Below are 18,464 nucleotides of genomic sequence, written 5' to 3'. Positions count from 1 at the left end.
TGTATTTTTCTTCATCCCATTGAAATGTAACTCTCTCAAATGGTGAAGACCGTTTTCCTATTTTGTCCACCACCATGAGGGTTGTCAGTCCTGTTATTAAAGCTAGGCTATGGGACCATGAATGATTAATATCATGTTTCACTATAACGATAATATCACTCCATTGGTATTATCATTTAATAATTTTTCTCATCATTTATATATATATATAAATATATATGTGGTACTTAGAAAATAGGGATTCACTCTCTACTTATTATTTATTAGCAGTAATGATAGAGGGTCCGAATTTTTCAGGCTTGAATGGCTTGAATTGACTAAAACGATGACGTCGTTTTGATCAATTTGAGCCATTTAAACCGCGAATATTGTGACCACCAAACATTTTTCTATTTATTAGTGATATCTCATTATTAATAGTTTAGTAAGCCATAGCTTTTCATCTTTTATTTTATTTTATTTTTTTTAAATTCTTTCAATTTTTGGGTATTGTACCATGCCCATACATAAATTATATACATAGGTAATGGAGTAGCACTACAGATAGGGATGGGTCCATCACACAGAGTCCAATAATTCAGGTAAAGACTTACAAGCAAAACTGCACCCCCATGACAATTGTCTGGCCCATGCTCCACTGTCTGACAAACCTCTTTTTGTAAAATTGTTTTTGGTTATGAAAAAATTAAAATACTCTATTTTCATATAATTATTGTTTTTGTGAAATTAGTTTTTTCTGTTTTAAAGTCTCTTTTGAAAAGATGAAAAAAAAAAATAATTTATTAATTTATTTAAATCACATTACCTCTCTTTCTTTTACATATTCTCATAATAAGTTAATAAGTCAAAAAAAAAAATTCACTTTTTAAAATAGACCTAAATAAATTAATAGGTTTTTTTGAACATGAAATAAATTAATAGGTTAATGCGTAAAAATATGCACGTCTAAATTTTTTTTCAAATACCAACGTACCAACCTGGCACAGTCTCGGAGCTAGGACTAGCTCTTCAATCAGAAGAGAAACCAAACTCTACCAGACTCGTTTGTTTGGGCGCCGTCACTGTCCGGAAGGGACTCACAGTCTGGAAGGGATTGTAAATGGATGAACAGTATATATACCTCATGTTCGTTTTGTTTGTCATCTCCGAATTGACAGTTCTTTTGCACTAAGATAGCCTTGGACGAGCAGATTAATAGTCCGACGAAGAAGTGATATTACAAAAATTATTCGTCGGCCTAGTGAGTTACCAAACATCCGCCGAGATGTCTGGTTGGTAACTAATTTTTATTTTTTTTAATTTGGACATATTTTTTAAATATTAATGTTTAATGTTTTTGTATTTTTGTTAAGTAAAAATTATAATTTTATGTATTTTATATAAAAATAATTTAACAATTCCTTCACTATCAATCCCTTAACAAACAAAACAAACATAATTTTACTAATCCCCTCACTATGAAAACAAACACAATTTTACTAATCCCTTCACTATCAATCCCCTCACTATCAATCCCTTTCAGCCCCGTTTGTTTTGGGGTATGAGAAGGGATTGGGATTAGGATAGATGTGGGTCCTATTTAATGTGCTTGTTTACAGAGTTGAAGAAGGAACTGTTAAGTCGAAAGGCTTAGGATAGGACTTGTAGATGGGATTCGAATGGGCCTCCTAGGGGTAAGCATGATCCGGATTGGATCGGATTGGGATAAAACCAGGACCAATCCATTATTTACGGTTCCTGAAAAATTAGAACCAATCAAATCCGTTTAAATCCTGGAACCAATCCGAACCAATCTATTTAAATACGGATTGGATCGGTTTAGAACCACGGATTCACATAATTAAATAACAAAATATATATATATATATATATAACACTTCAATTTCATAAAATATAAACATAGCGCTATATTAGTTCCACAATAGCAACATGTATTTCTATAATAGCGACATCCTGTTTTAGAATTTAAACAATCATAAGAAAATTGGTTTCACCATAAGTATTTAGACCATTACAAATTAAAATTAAAAACTAACAAACAAAAGTAATAAAAGAAGATATTATGCGGGTTTAGGTTTGAGTTTATGTTTTATATGGAATAAGAGAAGATACTATGGGGGAGGATGTATAATAAAAATATAGACTATTTATATATGGTCCGGATCGGTTCCAATCTAGAACCGTGGGGTTCAATCTGGAACAAATCCGTGGACTACGGATTTTTAATTCTTCAATCCGGAACCGAACCACGGATTCAAAAAATCAATCCAAACCTATCGAATTGGACTAGACTGGATCGGATTACGGATTTCACGGATTCCTTACTCAACCTTTGGGCCTCCAAGACTTGGTATTAAAAAAATAGCCCGGCGGAATAGAAATTTTTATTTTTATTTATTTTTTATTTTATTTTTTACATGTCGGGCATATTTTTTTTAACATTAATGTTTAATTTTTTATATTTTTTGTTAAGTAAATATCATTATTTTATTTTTTTATTTTTTTTGAAATTTTTTTTTATTTTATTTTATTTTTAATTTTTTACATGTTGGGCATTTTTTTAAAAACATTAATGTTTAATGTTTTTGTATTTTTTTTATTTTAATATTTTATATTTATTTTATATAAAAATAATTTAACAATCCCTACATTAACAACTATCATCAAAACAAACACAATTTTACTTAATTTCCTCACTAACAATCCCCTCACTATTAATCCCCTCACTATCAATCCTCTCCGTTCTACCTTTGAAAATAAATAAGACCTTCATTCTACCCCTGAAAACAAATAGGCCTTAAGGTCATGTTTGATTCACAATACTAATAGTGAGGTATTAATACCCATTACTAATAATCCTACAAATTTATTGGATTAATTATCCATTGGATTAATAGTCCTAAATCAAAATGTCAAAACAAACATAGGATGATTGGGCCCACGGATTAATAATCCTAATCCCATGCTTTAATCCTTCCAATCAAACATGCCACATACAAATTCTTTTGTGCACCACAGGTCTGTAAGCTTCCATTCTTCTAATGTGTGGTGCAAAAAGAACCCAAAACAAAATTGTAATAAAAATGCCTATTTATTTGAGTTTTGACAAATCACAACCACAATGCTTCCTAGAAAATGACTAGTGGGAAGTCTTCATCCAAGTGCAAGAACGGGCTTATAGTGAAAAGCGGGCAATACTATGGCCCTATTTGATAATGTTTATTTTTAATTTATTTCAATTTTTAATTTAATTTAAATTATTTTGATATGTTTAATTTAACTTAATACTACAATTTATACCTTTTTATAAGTCAAAAATCAACTTATTCTTTGAGTAAGAGAAGAGAAATTTAATTTATAAGTCAAAAATCAACTTTTATTCACAACTATAAACTATAAACTGTTAGGGTATAAGTTATAATCACTTTCTCACAGCTCTACAAACGGAACTTATATATACTCCGAATTTTCACTTAGAATTAAATACAAAAATATCAATGTATGATCCAAAGTCTATATACCATAATACATTACATTATTGAATCTCATCCATACATCTTCATTCAGGGCAATATTCTTGATAATTTTTCTGGGTACTTAACATTAACAGTGAAAAATGGAAAAGAATTGTGCATGATATATATATATATATATAACATATTCCTCAAACAATAAATCATCATACAATAGAAGTCTACTCTCTATGAAGCTAGAAAATGCAAGAGTAGAGAGACATCCTTCCACATATAAAGATAGTTATCACATAAAGAAATAGCAGACTTGCAATCTAAATGATTCTCCATATCCATAAATAAATCCCACTAGTAAAATATGGTGGAATTGACCATAAAACCTTGCATTTGTGTGCACCGACTAAACACTGCTTGGCCTGACCCACTTCATTCTTTGCCATCAGCAGCACGAAGAGAGCCCAACTGGACTGGAGCTTGCGTTCCCACAATTTTTGACGACCCATAAGTTGACAGATTGATGCCTTTAGCCTTCTCTTTCTCAGTTTGCTCCTTGATCCAAAAGTATGTGATTCTCAGCCCCTCCTGTAAACGTAAAACATCAGATATAAATATATTTGGATAAGATCAATGAATCAGCTATTTACTAATAGAAAGAGATTGACATAAACAGAAAAATCAAATTATTCTCCATCAGATACCTTCAATCTCATAGTAGGGGCCCAACCAAGCTTCTCCTTAATCAGAGTGTTGTCTGAGTTTCGACCGCGCACGCCCTCTGGGCCGGGAATGTGATGGATAGGCAGCTTCTTGTTCTCGAAGCTCAGAACAATCTCAGCCATCTCATTCATGCTAACCATTTCATCGCTTCCAATATTCACTGGTTCTCTGAAGTCTGATTTTGTCAATCTGAACACACACAGCTCATGTCAAGACACAGAATCAACAAGGACAAAGGGCCCAACGTCAAAAGAAAGAAGTTGACCTATTGCCATTTTTACATCCAAATCACATCCTTTTTGACCAAAATAAAAAGGAGTCATATATGAACATAATTTCCATGAAAATTCCACATACAGAATGATGTAACCTTCTATGGTCATTTCATCTCAAACTAAAACACTCATCATTGTGGCTTATAATTTCAAGAATGCTTTGTATGAAAATTCTGTTTGCAGATCATTTCCCAAGTAAAAGTACGTGTCCCAATTCATTGGGGGGGGGCATTTTGCTTCATAAAGAAACATGTGGTGTTGAAGTTCTTATACCTATGTATAACTTATAATGTTCCAAAATACATTTCTTCTTGTTTGGGATGATCAAAATAAGTGCACTTTTTGACTTTTTACAAAAAAATATGTAGAAAATTAAAGAGGTGATGTGACCTAAAAAGATAAAAAGTGTACTTTTTTAGTACACTCCAAACCAATACACCTAAATTATGCATATCTAGTGATAAAATCACAACAAAAATTCAAAATACACGCTTCATCCAACGGCAGTGATGAAAATTTAAAATTATTATTTTTCCATTAACAAATGGAATTTGTTATGTTCACAATAGCAAAAATAGTTGCCCACGGTTAAAAAGACTACATAACATCAATGTCAGCCAACATTCAACTACTATAGAATTTTACGTCCAATAAAAATAACATCTTGATTGAACTTCAACAAAGAAATGTTTATCCAAGATAAGAATTTTACCTAAGGACACCTTCGACACATTCATCAATGAACGTGAAAGATCGAGTTTGTAGCCCATCTCCCCACATCTCAAATTTATCAGTTGAGGTAAGGGCCTTTCTACAGAATGCAGCAGGGGCTTTCTCCCTCCCACCTGTGGCCATCAAATGAGAAGCAATTTTAATTTATAGAAAGGTCAAATAAAAATAATGCAAAGAAGTTACTATTTTAGCTTACCTTTCCATGTGCCAAATGGTCCATAGATGTTATGAAACCGTCCAACCCGACACTCAATGCCAAAGTCCTTGGTGTAGTGCTTGCATAATTCCTCAGTTGCAAGCTTCTCTAAGCCATAAGCATCTTGAGGCTAAAATACAAGTAAATGAGAATCTTATCAATGTCGTTAAAAATACAGGATTGATGTATGTAATGCAGCTAGGGATTATTGAAAAACCTCAGCAGGCCAAGCATCAGACTCCTTCAAGCTCACATTAGTGTCCAGCTGCTTAAATTCAGGGTAAATACAAGCGCTGGAAGCATAAAATAACCTGCATTCCATGACAAATATTTCATTATTGTCCATCTGCGTATAGATAAATCCCACACATGTAACTAGAAGCAATTAAAAGGTAAAAGCAGACCCTGTAGGATTTTCCATCAAAGACACTACAGCTAGAGCCCAGAGCATTTTTTATGCCTTTGGGAATGCTTCAAGTGGAAGTATGCAATGAACAAGGTTTTAAATTCAGCCAATAATGTAATCGGAATTTTGGACTTATGATAATGATATATCGGCCAATACTTCCAATATATGACCGCAACGCTACTAATGCCACACAACAAATTACTGTTATTTAAAACAATGGCAATATGTCCCTTTTAATGACTTGGGAACAACCAAAAGAACTTAATTCTATAACAATAATTTGACAGAAGGAATTGAAAAAGGTGTTAACAGAGGGAAAAGTAGAAAATACAATGCCGAAGACAACTTTTTTGTGAAGTGTTTATGTTTGAGTCTTTTCAATTGTATATATTGGCATCAATGAAGTCCTTCCACTTTACACCCAGGAAAAACAGTAGCCATTTTTGTGAGATGACAAATTCACAAACTGGGTGTTTGAAGTCCGTGGAACCACAACCTATAATTGCATTTATCCTCCCACTTCATCTACAGAGACTATTCCCATTCTAATGAATCAATCACCAAAATAAAAGTAACTTTTTCTAAAAAGAAATAACAATTTTTCTAGAAAAATAAAAAAGTTCTCGTGTCACACGTGGTAAGGAAATAATCACCTCTGATTTTTTTGACTTGACAAAGTGAACATAATTTAAATTGGTGTACATAACAAGCCAATAACATACAAAAATAATCAAGAAAATGTGATAAGCGCAAGCAAAACAAATAGATTCAGCAAATTGAAGACAGCAAACCTCTTAACTCCATTGACCCTTGCTGCTTCAAGCATGTTGAAGCTGATCATTGTGTTGTTATACATAATCACTGAGTGATTGGACTGAATGAAGCCCATGCCTCCCATGTCAGCAGCAAGGTTGAAGACATGATCAACACCAGTAGTGACTTTCAAACAGTTATCCATCACCCTGAGATCAACAAGATGGAACTCATGACAAAACATGTCCTCAGTCATGTGTTCATTTTTTTTCCAGTCAGAAGCAATGATGAAATGCCCCTCGCTCTTCAATCGCCTGGCAATGTGCGAGGCAATGAATCCGCCTGCTCCAGTTATGGAAATGCGGAGCTTCTCCGAAGGCCAGTAGGGTTCCCTCTCGAGGTTCTCATAGGTGTATGCTCCGTAGTTAGTTTCACCTGCGCTTCCCATTCTGCACACCTCATCATGAAGAAGAATGTGAGGGTGTTATGTAAACAATCATGAAGGTTAATTGGCCCCGTCCATTTTCTACCCCTCTGATATGTTTAAAGGATAAAAGGAAAGGAAACCACAGTGCAAAACCACCAAAGGCAAAAATGAGAAAGTCTAATGCTGTGTTTGGTTGGGGATTTGGAGAGGGATTTGGAAATGGAAAGAGAAAATGGTGTGTGAAACTAGGTATATTTTATTCTCATTTCACCTATCTTTTCTCTTTTCCCTTTTCCGTTCTAAATCCCTTCGCAAAACCCCCAACCAAACACAGTGTAACTCAATAAAAGAAATTTCAAGAATATAAGCTTTCCAGAGTTCATCAAAGCAAATGAATGGTATAGAAGCAAAACCAAAAGCAGAGAATCAATACATGAAAATCCTCAAAGCTATAAAAGCTGGGAAAATATTGTTATATAATTGTGCCCAACTACATGAAATCCAAATTGGTGGATGGTGAAATTAGAGACCCAAAACACAAAATCAGAAATCCACATCATGAAACTACAAAGAAAATGACTTAATTTAGATCATCAAAGCTATGTAGAGCAAAAAGGTTTGCAGCTGAAATATTAAAAAATAAAGCCACTCATAGTAAAACATCAGAGGAAACAACTCAAATTACAGGAAATCGCTAAGAAATGAGTTAGGAAATGAATGAAAATTAATGTTGCGTTTGGTTGGGTATTTGGAGAGGAATTTGGAAAGGAAAAGAAAAAAAAGGGTGTGAAACTATATTTCACCTCCCTTTTCCATTACCCTTTTCAAATCCCTCCTCAAATCTCCAAACAAACACAAATCTCCAACCAAACACAGCATAAGTAAAGAGGCCATATATATATATACACATGCATACAGCTACAAAACGTCACAAAAACAACAGTAACAATATAGAGAGAACCCAATAGAGATAATAATAAAACCCCAAATCGAAACATCTAAGAACAACCCAAGTAACCCATTAACGAAATTAACATACCTAACGAGTACGAGACAGTGAAAAAAAAAAAAAAAATCAAAGCAAAATAAAATAAATAAATAAATTCAGAGAGCCCAGATATTCAATTACCTGGAATAGGACGATTTCGAAATCGAAAGTATATCTCTCTCCCTAGAGACAACTTCGACAGATCTTTGCTCGATCGAAACCTTCAAGACGCGAGTCCTATAAATAGAGAGCTACTGAGACTGATTGTTGGTATGTATCCCCTTTTTTTTTTGTTCTTTTTTTTTTTTCATTCTTTTTGATTTGCTCTTTTTCCAATTTTCTGTGGACAGAAAAGTGAAGGGCCGTGGCACTGTGGTAAGCCTTTGATATTAGTCACTTATTTTATTTTTTATTATTTTAAAATGTCAATTTTTTTAAAAAAAAATTAATGATTAAAATAATATAAATTTTTTATTTTGTTTTTTTAAAATTTTTATTTTGTTTTTTTTTAAATTCATTAATAATATAAAAAATATAATTATAACAATTGATATTTTTAAAAGTTATAATATCAAAGGGTAATTTTGAAAAATTAATATTTATAAAATGTAATAATTGTACTATCAAAAAAAATAAACTTTTCAAAAGAGACTATTATTTTAGGATGAAAGGAGTAGTAAATTTGAGGTCTCAGGTTTTATTCTTTTGATAATTAGGCCACAATACATAGGGATGATAATTTGAACTTAACCTGACGGGGACCCGATCCCCCGACCCCAATTAGAATGATTTTTCGTCAAAAAATACTCTCGACGAGTCGGGGATGGTATTCGAAAATGAATCCCCCGACAATTTTCAAGCCAGGATGGTGATAGGTTCCCTGGCCCCGTTTTCGTCCTGAACTGAAATTACTATTGTACCCTTCTATATATATATGTGTGTGTGTGTTTCTCTAGAGATTTTTTGACTCATTATGTTGCATGGATTATTTTTAAGGAATGGGCCCATGGAATATCTTTGAGAGATGCCTGTTGATTTTAGAAATTAATTTAGTTAATAATATTGGTTGTGCACAAAATTCACAAGTAGTTTTTTTTTTTTTTTTTAAGCAAAAACAGGTGGTGTTTAAGTTTTTTTTTTTTTTTTTGGTTTGTTTGTTGTGGTGTGGATGTTGTTTTGTATTTTGTTTATCATGTTTTTTTTTTTTTCAATTCAAAAGAAATAAAGACAGAGAGTTAAGGCATGAAGCCTAGATTACACAGATGATGTTCCTAATATGTCTGCAACAGCAAACTTGCAACCTCAGTAGGAGGGTCATTCAAAAAAACAAATGAGTCTGGATGATTAGCTCCTAAATTAGCCAAGCCATCAGCAGCTTTGTTTCCTTCTCTGAGAAAGTGTTGGATGGTGCATTTGCACCTCTGCATCAGGAACTTTACATCCTCAAAGAGGGCTTTGTGTTGAAAAGTTGGACTAGAATCTTCTTGGAGAAGTTTAACTGCTTGCACAGAATCAGTTTCAACAATAATGTCTCTCATTCCTTTTTCTAGTATGATAGTAAGGCCCCTATACACTCCCTAAAGCTTTGCTTCCAAGCTAGTTGTTTCTTCCAGTCGCCTATGATAGCCATGTATCCAAGCTTCTCTCTCATCCCTGAAAAGGCCTCCATATCCAGCTAGACAAGGGTTGCCCTTTGAGCATCTATCACTGTTGAGTTTGATTGTACCTGCAAAAGGCAAAACCCATTTAGAATTACAGTGTAGGAATTGGCTAGTAAGATGATCAAATTAGAATTCTTCATAAGTTTCAGGTAACTTGTGGCTTCATATACATTGCAATCTTCATTCCTAAAGACAAAGTTGTTTCTATCTTTCCAGATTTTCCATATAGTGAATAAAAATACAATGCCCCAAGGGATTTGGTATTTTTTTTTCTTCTTGCATTTTAGGTTGACTTGGAGCCATTGATTCCAGGATTGATGTTCACTGATCTGAAGCTATCTATGGCTTCTGATAGCTAGCCATACAGCCTTGGCTTTAGGGCAATCTTTAAAGAGGTGGCATAAGTCTTTTTGAGCTGAATTACATCTGGGACAAGTTATTGGAAATTGGTATTTGTAAGGCTTATTTTGGGCTAATTTTGAGTCCAAAATTGAGTGAGCCCCAAACATCTTTTGGGTTGGGTCCAAAGAGGTGATGTGTTTCTTGCCGCATGTCAAGTCACACGGTAAAGGCGGTTCATCAAAACCATTTATGAGTGAATGGGAACTTGAGGTCGTTTTCGGGTTCGTGAATTAAATGTGGGTTTCTTTAAATTGGGTTGTCCCACATTAAAATTTTAAGAGAGTTTTTGTGTGTATGTAAGCTCTTAGTGTACTAACTTAGGTTGGGCCCCAATGGTCACCCCAAGTTTGTAGAAGGGAAGAGTTATGGACAAAGTGAACCTTAGCCTAAACCACTTCATGGGCGCTGCTGTCCGACTGTGTCGAGTGCGAGTCTGGGTCAGGTTGGTTCTTATATTAATTTTTTGGGCAAAATTCATTTGAATTTTTTCAAAATTACTTGCGGGAAAATTTAATTAAATTCAAATTTTGAATTTAATTTTTGTCCTAATTTCTTTCCTCATTCGGCCCATGTCCAACAGGTTCAAAAAGACCATAACAGATTCGGTGCAGTTTCTGAATAGATATATAACTGCAGCAGTTACCAGCAATTATCTGTCTGAAACAGTGTTGTATCTGTTCAGTTTTGCTTTGCATCTGTTCATTCAAAATTTGTACCTATTCGGTTCAAATATCTACCTGTTCGAGTTTGTTCTTTTGCCTATGAATATAGGCCATTTCTGCAGTCTTTTGCATCCAGAAAATAGACAGAAAAATTGATTTTCTTGCTGTCCAACTTTGCTCTGTTTGCATAAATTCTTCATATTAATTTTTAGGAAAATAAAGAGAGTATAGAACATAAGGTTCTAGTTCGCCGGATAAATTTGTTTGGAGTGCTACTACAAATTTGTGAAGATCATTGTATCCTGGGAGATAGACGCCACATAACTGTAAGTACCGTAGCGGGGCGAATCTGTCTTAAGGACAGAGTGTCACACAATCGACTTGGTCTTTTGTTTTTTATTCGGTTCGATAAAATAAATTCTATAAGTTATTTATTTATTTTTGTTTGATTTAGTTTCAATTTATTTTATTTGCACAGAAGATTGTTCCAACACAACTATCATCCATGGTCAAGCCTCTAGTTTTCTTATGATGGTTGGTCAAGAGTCTCTCATGAAAGGGTAACCAGGAGAATCCCTTGTTTGTCATGTTGTTGTTGTTTGGATGTTTATATTTGGACATTGAGGAATTATGCTTTTATATATATTATTTTTACTTGTCCTAAAAAAAATGGGATATACAAAATTAAAAAAAAAGACAAAAAGGATCGGGAAAACTCGATCCCTGTTAAGAGGTGGGAGTGATGGGTTCTCCGCTAGGGATCAAGGTAGGAACGAGAAATTTTATGCCTTAAAAGATCTGGAACGAAAAGTATAATTTCCGACCCTATACTGGCCCATTCCCATTTCTAGCTGGATATATATGTTGGTAGGATAAATTAAGTCCGTGTGAATCGTGCTCAATATTATTGAATGTGTGAATTCGAATTGCTTATATAAGAATATGCTACTTATCCCTACATAATTGAATAACTTATCCCTACATAATTGAATAATTCTATCAAATAACAATCACTTAAAGGTCTTGATTCTTTATAGGTCTAATCGCAGAAGTTATCAATGGGTTTAGACTGAAAATGGTGAGAAAAAATCTTGGAAATGTGTTTAGACTGAAAATGGTGAGAGAAAATCTTGGAAATCTAAAAAAGATGCTTTCTCACTTTTGGTTTTGGGGGATCATTGGGAGCTGAACTGTAATTATCAAACTTAAGTCTCGTTTGAATATAAATTATTTTAATAATTTTTTAATTTTTTTAAAAAATATATATAAAAAATAAAAAAATAATAATGTAATAATTTATAATATATATGTATATATATATATATTTTTTTTTTTGACTAAAATATATAATTGCTAAATGAGAGCTTACACTTCAGTAGACAATCTAATAACTAATTATAGTGGGAATCAAACAACAAATCCGCATATACCTCTGTGATAATTAGACATGATAGAAATTAATCACACAAATCGTATATAGAATATATAGAAATAAATAAAATTTTATAAAATTTTGTTTATGAGATTATACTTATCTATCTATACTACATATATAACCAAATGTAGTGTTTTCTCAAAAGGCTCCAAAAATTTATTCTTAAATTCTCATAATTTTAGAAAAATAAAAAAATACGTGGCACCTCCATTTACTTCTCTTTCTACTATTCAGGCCTTTTCACTCCCTCTCCCGAGATTAAAATAAAATAATAAAATATTCATTTTGTATCCATATTCAACTATATCCATCACCCACAACTCCCACATCTATATTCATCCATATTCACCCATAGAAATATTTGAATTTTAAAATTTCTCCCCATAGATAAACATATAAAAATTTATAAAAAAATAATTTCATGATCTGCAAATAAAGATAAAGATTAAATAATTGATTTACATAATTAAAATAAAAAAATTAGATATATATATATATATATATATATATGATTTATTAATCTATATCTATTAAAAAAAAAACATATATATCCAAATCTTTGTTTTGATTTAATAAAACAAAACAAAAAGCTCGAATTTTTCACAGCGCCATGAAGCTATTGGACAATTTTGTTCTTCTTCTTCCCCTCTAATTAACAGGCCTTACATGATGATGAATTCATTGGGTACTCTAATGGATGATTTTGGCATTTTGACGAATGAGTTACAAGATGGAAAGGCCAGAGATTCAACAGCAGACTCTCTAGAGTCACTTGATTGCTTACTTTTAGCAACCAACAACAACACTGATACATTAGCTGGAGATGATCATGGGATCTCCATGATACTTCCACTATTCAGGCATTTTCACTCATGTTCTTCTTCTTCCCCTCCAATTAACAAGCCTTACATGATAATGAGCTCATTGGGTACTCTAATGGGTGATTTTGGCATTTTGACGAATGGGTTACAAGATGAAAATGCCAGAGATTCAACGACAGACTCTCTAGAGTCACTTGATTGCTTGCTTTTAGCAACCAACAGCGACACCGATACATCAGTTGGAGATGATCGTAAAATCTCCACGATATTTCCATTATTCAAGCATTTTCACTCACTCTTCCTGTAATAAAATATAAAATAAAATAATAAAATAATAAAATATTTATTTATATCCATATTTACATATCCATCACCTATACCTCCTATAACTCCTACACACACATTTCTGTATTAAGTTTATTTCATACTTTAGTCAAATTCAATCATTTTCTTTCATCTATCCATTTTTATTTTCTTTTATCTATCTATCTTTTCTCAGACTAACTCATCATCTTCATTATTATATTTTGCAAGTTTGATTATCTGCGAAAATCATATTATCTTCTCCATTATTACATTTTCTAAGTTTGATGATCTGTAAAAAATTATTACAAGGTCGGTGTAATATGATTTCGTACTTTATATTTTTGTGTAAATATATTCTTTTTTCTAATATTTTTCAATTCATCTACACATCTTTTCATCTTCTCCATTTTTATACTCCTAATATTATTTCTTATTTTATATGCATTTCTTTCAATGTTTATTATTTGTGTGTACATATTTCTTTTTTCCAATATTTTTCAATTTATTTACACATCTTAATCATATTCGATTTGTTTTCTTTTTCCTAAATATTTTTCAGTTCATCCACACATCTTTTCATCTTCTCCATTTTTATACTCCTAATATTATTTCTTACTTTATATGCATTTTTCAGTGTTTATTACTTTTGTGTGTATATATTTTTTTCTCAATATTTTTTAGTTCATCTACACATCTTTTCATCTTCTCCGTTATTACATTTTGCATAGTTTGGGCTTACTTGCTTTTTAATTTGTGGTTTGCATTTGTTCTTCAATTTAATCAAATTTGATTTATTTCTTCTCATATAATAGTGTTGATATCTTCTTCAACTTTTATAAATCCTTTTTTTTACATATCAAAAATAGTTCACCTAAATTCAAGAAAATTAGATGTCTATCACATAACTTAAATAAATTAAAATAAATCTCACTCTCAATTAAATAAATTAATAAAAAAATATAAACCTGCAAATATGTTTTCAATGTCTATCACGCTATTTTTCTTAAAAGAATTCACAAAGTCTAAACCCACAAAATATATATCTATATATAAATTACAAATATCCAATGTCTATCATAGTATTTAAAAAAAAAAAAAACTCATGAATATCTGTAAATTAAAAACATATATACAAATTATAAATATCTAATGTCTATCATGTTATTTAAAAAATAAAAATAAAAAATAAAAAAAAATCCAAGAGTCTTATTCATACAATTTATGCATGCATATCCATCACCCACAATTCACTCAATCAGATATCTATCACGTAAAATTCAATACAAATTCACAAAAAACACTGCTTTGTATTTATTTTGTAATTTAAAAAAAAAATCTTAAAGTAAATCTAAATAGAATCCTCTTTTTCCTTTGTGTCCCCCCCCCTCAATGTACAACAATAATTTGGTTATGTTATCTTTTTCTTATTTTAAAATTATTGTGTTATAATTTTTTTACAAAAAGTTGCATTAGCTCCTCAATAGATGGATGTTGTATAGTAGATTTTTTTTTTTTTTTTTTAATATATCTACAATAAACAATGATACTTATTGAGATTTTTTACTCTTTATCTTTTGTATTCCAGGTACCATCGAGCTTGCTTATCTTATTCTTTATGTAATTGTCTATCAAATGTGTTAAATTCATTATGTAGATAAATATACAGCCTCCTCTAAATTTGCGTCATAGATATCGTTTGGCCATGTAAAATGCCATAAATGAATTTCAAACTGTACTACATAAAGAGGATTTACCAGTAGAAAATATTGATGATTGGAAAATCAAAATATGTTGGACAATGCAAAAATTAGGGAAAAAAATAAATGAAAAATATTTGATGGAAGCAATATTACCATCGAGCTAGAATAAAGTAAAGGGAACAAATTTTGAAAAATTTATATAAACACTCCTCATAAGATAATATATCTTATGGGGCATTTGGACATGATGAGCAATATTTATTGAGTTTTAATTTATTAAATATAGATAGATTTAATTTATGACATTCAGTTTATTATTAGTTTTTTTAGAATATATATGTTTTAAATATTCGGTTCATTGAGAAACATCTTATTTATTGTTAATTTCATCAATTAGAAATCAAATTTATTATTTCAAGAAAAATATATCAGTTGGATGATTATAATATTTTGTAAATATTTATTTTGAAATATTATTGTCTTTACTTATGAAATTTGAAAAGATGATCCATATGCATTATGATTATAACTTTATGATTTAAATTAGAACTTAATGCATTATTAAAAAATTTATACATTATCAAATCAATCCTGTACATAGCACGGGTTTACCACTAGTTGATTATTGATTGATTGTTAATTTATACGGTATGCTATAGAGTAAGGTTTTAATTGGTTAAAAGAATTGCAAATATGAGTAAGATATATTGAATATGAAATTTTATGGTCTTTATGTTTTTGGTTATGAGATATTGTATTATTAATTATGATATATTGTGATATTTGTTATGTTATTATTTTGATTATGATTCAAAAGTTACTAGATTATACTTAATGTGATGTTTGGTTATAACTTAATTTTTTCTTTTAATTATGACTTCCACACTATTGAGTTAAGTCATTTGTGATAATCAAATTTACAAATGGTGAAACTTACATATAACAAGTTTGATCTAATTGTATTAAGTTTTCTTAATATTTTAATTCACACAATATTTTATTTTATTTTCATCAATGTTTCGTTAATCATATATAAGGTAAAATGATGTTGTGATATGTTTTTATATTGAAATATATATTTTATTTTTGCTTATCCGTATGTTTATATACTATCTGTATTAGTTTCAATCACTTTAATTTTACTTGTAAAAGAAATGTTGGCGTATTGTTAAATCTATAAACTTTATTGTATTTTTTTTAAACCTCAAAGGAGGTCTATGTAATTTATCCAAATAAAAGAGTAAAAATTAAGATATTCCTTAACAATTAACAAAATACAAAAACAATCACTGAGTTTATTCAATGTGAGATAATTATTAGGTAGTCTCCAGCTATTATGTGACATTGTTTATTTGATGCTATAAGATAAAGCAAAATGTATCTTTATTGGAAACTTTCATATCCATTGAATTATGTCTAAAAATTATAATGTTTTGAAATTTTTAATGACTAAGCGGTTGTAAATATTTTGAAACAAGAAATAAAGGGATTGTTTTGTTTATTTTTGGGAGAGTTATTTTTGAAAAAAAATTTGGAGAGAGAGTTTAGAAATTTTTTTGGTTTGTTTGGTTATATATTTTGAAAGTAGTTTTAGATTTTGGAATGATTTGATATTTTGTTGTAATTGAGTAGATGTATGTAAGAAAAAAAGTGATCGAAAAGGAGAGAGGAGAGAGAAAAAGTGATTGATTGATATATAAAAAAAAGAAAGATTTCGAAAATGTTTTGAGAAAAACACAAACCAAACAAAATTTTGAAAAAAAATTTCAAAAACAACTCTCTCAAAAACAAACCAAACAAGAGAGATTTTGTGATAATTATCACATAAACAATATTATAAAATATTTTGAGACTACTTAATAAATAAGTTAATTATAACATTATTGTTACTTAAAATTATCTCTAATGATTACTCAAATATTTTGAATTTGATAAAAAAATAAGTCATTTCTTACTCCAAACAGAGTACTTGAGCCTATAAGCTGGAAGGGAAAGAACACACCAAAGTTCGTGGGAAGTTCGTAGGGACCTTCTTATCTTGTCCACACTCTCTGCTTTTAGCCGACATGACAAAGGTTGCTTCCTAGTGGCAACAATTTCCTGTAGCCTTTTGAAATAATTAACGTAACTATGTTTGTCAATTATTTTTGTTTTCAAAAAATAACAATAAGTGTGTTTAATTTTAATTTTTTGAATTTAGTGTTTTAAAAATTAATTTTTTTTTGTTCTTCGTATTTTTTTATTTTTAATAAATATTTTTAAAATTTTAAGTATTTTTTTTATATATTTTTAGATACACTTTACTTAGATGTATTTAAAAAGTAAAATATTTGTGAAAAAATTAATAAATATACAAAAAAACGAAAATATACTAAATTTTCATATATATATATATATATATTTTTGGTATTTAATGAATTTTTTATAGATTTTTTCACAAAAATTATACTTTTTAAGTGTATTTATATTAAGTGTGTTTAAAAATTAAAAAAAAATTAGTTAAAATATTAAAAAAATTCAGTAAAAATAAAAAAATATGAAAAATAAAAAAGTAAAATTTTATAAAAAGTATTTTTAAAAAATTCAAACCAAACAAAGTGAATATTTTAAAAAAAAAATCAAAATTAAAAAAATACCAACAAAAAGAAAGGAGTGTTTTCATAACCCTCTCCCATCTCTCTAGCTCCCCTCCATCCATCTCTCATAATCGTCACCACTTTCACTTTGGGTTGGCATTTGTCGGGTGGGGCACCGACACTACATAAGAAGAAATTTTGTATTAGTCTAAATTCGATGCGGTTTTAATATCGAACCTTTACATCTTCTCAAGTTCAGTAAAAAAAATAATTATAAATTTTAAGCCTATTTATTGGACTATATGTTAATTTTTTTTAATACATTTCATAATTAAATTTAATTACATTTTATTTCTTAAATAAATATAGTAGTATCATTATAAATTGAAAGATTTTTTAAATAAATTCAATCACTTATCATCACAAATGTGAATTTTAATAAAATCAACAAAGATAAAATCTAAATCCCAACAAAAAATATATAATTTAACATATTATAATTAATTAATTTAATAGCAAGCCGAACCGGATTAGGTTGAAGGTATAAATCTCAATTGCAGCCCATTAATATATCGGATTGAAAATATTAACCTAATTCAATTTTATAGACTAAAATAACCTTTCAAACCCTAAAAACATAGAACCGAATCAAATTAGACGAGCCACGGAACTAATGCCTGTCCCTACTTTCACCAAAGCTCGACACTACGTAAATAGTGGCAAGTTTTAGTTTTAATTTTGTGTACATACTATATGTTATATTTTACATAATATTTTGGTCAATGTGGAATGAAGATTATTTAATTAAAATGGATTTTGCTCCTTCAAAGTCATGTCACTAGGATGCAATTGGCTCAGAACGTTTGGTGTTTAGGTGAAATTTTATATCAAATTGATAATGTCAGTTCTATTATATTGAGAATTGATACAG

The 18,464-nt window shown here is 30.3% G+C and overlaps 1 protein-coding gene across 1 annotated transcript; it reads right to left on the bottom strand.

Annotated features, from left to right (window-relative positions):
* Positions 1-3,617: 3,617 nt before the first annotated feature.
* Positions 3,618-8,347, bottom strand: LOC114323341 (GDP-mannose 3,5-epimerase 2). Its single transcript, XM_028270912.2, has 7 exons — positions 8,112-8,347; positions 6,594-7,004; positions 5,611-5,704; positions 5,394-5,523; positions 5,178-5,310; positions 4,172-4,379; positions 3,618-4,055 (listed from the first exon to the last, which is right to left on the bottom strand). Exons 2-7 carry the CDS (start codon positions 7,001-7,003, stop codon positions 3,900-3,902), a joined length of 1,131 nt encoding a protein of 376 aa, XP_028126713.2. The 5' UTR covers position 7,004; positions 8,112-8,347; the 3' UTR covers positions 3,618-3,899.
* Positions 8,348-18,464: the final 10,117 nt, after the last annotated feature.

The sequence above is a fragment of the Camellia sinensis genome, chromosome 6, assembly GCF_055761805.1.
Source record: "Camellia sinensis isolate YWXY chromosome 6, ASM5576180v1, whole genome shotgun sequence".
Lineage (NCBI taxonomy): Eukaryota > Viridiplantae > Streptophyta > Magnoliopsida > Ericales > Theaceae > Camellia > Camellia sinensis.
This window is presented reverse-complemented; position numbering and strand designations above follow the sequence as displayed.